The sequence below is a fragment of the Octopus bimaculoides genome, chromosome 28 (assembly GCF_001194135.2).
Source record: "Octopus bimaculoides isolate UCB-OBI-ISO-001 chromosome 28, ASM119413v2, whole genome shotgun sequence".
Taxonomy (NCBI): domain Eukaryota; kingdom Metazoa; phylum Mollusca; class Cephalopoda; order Octopoda; family Octopodidae; genus Octopus; species Octopus bimaculoides.
The window spans coordinates 15,322,662-15,325,016 of record NC_069008.1 but is presented as its reverse complement, the minus strand read 5'-3'; the positions used below and the strand labels follow the sequence as shown (position 1 = coordinate 15,325,016).

Genomic DNA, 2,355 nt, shown 5'->3' with positions numbered 1-2,355 from the left:
CTGTAGGAATGTTTGTGTTTTGTTAACTTACTACTTTGAGAGAATGATTTACCACAAGTATCACAATGATATAGTTTCTCTCCTGTAGGAATACATTCATGTGTAGTTAAGATACTATTATGAGAGAATGATTTACAACAAATATCACAATATGGTTTTCTCTCCTGCATGAATACGTTTGTGTTCAGTAACATTACTTCTTCCAAAGAAGGATTTACAACAGATATCACAATGATACGGTTTCTCCCCAGTATGAATATGTTTATGTGTAGTTAAGTGACTACTGTGAGAGAATGATTTACCACAGATATCACAGTGATATGGTTTCTCTCCTGTATGAGTACGTTTGTGTACAGTAACGTGACTACTTTGCGAGAATGATTTACCACAGATATCACAAGGATATGGCTTCTCTCCTGTATGAACACGCTTGTGTCCAATTAATTCACCACTTTCAGAATATGATTCGCCACAGATATCACAGTGATATAGCTTCCCTTCTATATGAATACGTTCGTGTTTTACTAATTCACTATTTTCAGAGAATGATTTGCCACAGATATCACAATGATATGGTTTCTCTCCTGTATGAGTACGCTTGTGCACATTAACGTAACTACTTCTAGAGAATGATTTACCGCAAATATCACAGTTATATGGTTTCTCTCCTGTATGAGTACGTTTGTGCTTTGCTAAGTCACTACTGTTAGAGAATGATTTACCACAGATATCACATTGATAGGGTTTCTCCCCTGTATGAATACGTTTGTGTCCAGTTAAGTGAATTCTTTGAGAGAAAGATTTACCACAAATATCACAGTGATATGGTTTCTCTCCTGTATGAATACGTTTATGTGTCGTTAAGTGAATACTTTGAGAGAATGATTTACCACAGGCATCACAATGATACGATTTCTCTCCTGTATGAGTACGTTTGTGCACAGTAACGTGACTACTGTTAGAGAATGATTTACCACAGATATCACAGTGGTATGGTTTCTCTCCTGTATGAATACGTTTGTGTGCAAGTAGGTCACCTTTTTTAAGGAAGGACTTTGTACAGATATCACAGACATATGATCTTATCTCTTTTATCATGTGTTCAGGGGAAATCAAGTCAATAATTTTCTCATTCTCTTCCATTATTTTTCTTGCTTTTCTTCTTATACTTCTTCCTTACATACACTTCTGCTGCTATATTTCTGTTCTGTGTTACCTTTGTTTAGCAACGCTTACATAAATTTATCCAAATTTATCAGTTTACATAAATTTATCAATTGGTACACAGGCTCCTCTTCTTGACACTCCAGTCAGGGATGTTCACAAATTTGGCTAATATTATTTTAGAGCAAATGTTTCACAGGAATTACTCCAGAGATTTATAGAAACAATGTTATATATTTGTTCTGTATAATATTTTCCTTTAGTTTTTAAAGCATGTTAAATATTGAAGGTTATTCTGTTACCTCAATGTCATCTGATGTTCTGAAATTATAGAGAAACAGCAGAGTAAGATGTAGAGGCTACTTAAAAAATACAGATTCATTGTATATCTATGACTACATCATTCAATACAGTCTTCAATATTCATGAACTATAGGAGAAATTTAAGGGAAACATGCTGTTATTTCTAGTAGGTTGTGTGATCACATGGAGAATTGCAGGTTCTACAATTTTTATGACAGATCAAACAAGAATATATATTGAATCATGAAAAGCCAACTAAATTTGAAAAAAAATAACAACTTTGGTTTCCATCCATGTGATTTCAAGTTATGTCCTACAGATCAGCACCTTGAGCAAGTGTCTTCTTTCATAGCACCAGTGCATCAAAAGTGGATCTTCACAGACAGAAATTGAAAGAAGTCTGTCCTGTGTGTGAGTGTCTTCACATTATGTAACACATGTCAATGCACATCAGCATGAAAATATGTCCAGACATGGGGTGAAATATTACCTTGCTTAGAAACTGGCGATGGCTAATAACAGGAAGGCCACCTGGCATAAAAATCTCTGCCTGACCAACAAAAGAATGGGAAAATGGTTTTTCTTAGCAGGAACTTGTTTGGCAGAACATCATCATCATTGTTTTATCATCCAAATTTCTTTTAAACAAAAACAATTAAAATCCCAGATTTAGGAAAGTTGCCCCTCACTCCTTGCCCCTTTACAACAGCAATCACTGTTACAAATCTTTTCCCCTCTTTCACTTTTCAAAATGAAACATGTAATTTTCCTTTGTTCAAGCCTTTTCCATTCAAGAAAAACAAAAGAAATGAATGAATCTAACAACAAAAATGGAACCATATTTACCTTGTATCCATGATTTTCTTTTTTAATATAGTTCCAGTGTTG

General features: G+C 34.4%; 2 protein-coding genes across 2 annotated transcripts in view; both read right to left on the bottom strand.

Annotated features, from left to right (window-relative positions):
* LOC128251149 (zinc finger protein 271-like) overlaps nt 1–1,484 on the bottom strand; it is a 19,074-nt gene extending 17,590 nt beyond the window's left edge. Inside the window, exon 1 of the mRNA XM_052977620.1 lies at nt 193–1,484. Coding sequence (XP_052833580.1) covers nt 193–1,143 — 951 coding nt within the window. The 5' untranslated portion in view covers nt 1,144–1,484. The remainder of the gene's footprint in view (nt 1–192) is intronic.
* Nucleotides 1–2,355, bottom strand: part of LOC128251145 (zinc finger protein 836-like) — a 49,564-nt gene that overhangs the window by 27,572 nt on the left and 19,637 nt on the right. The gene's annotated exons all lie outside the window — the stretch shown is intronic.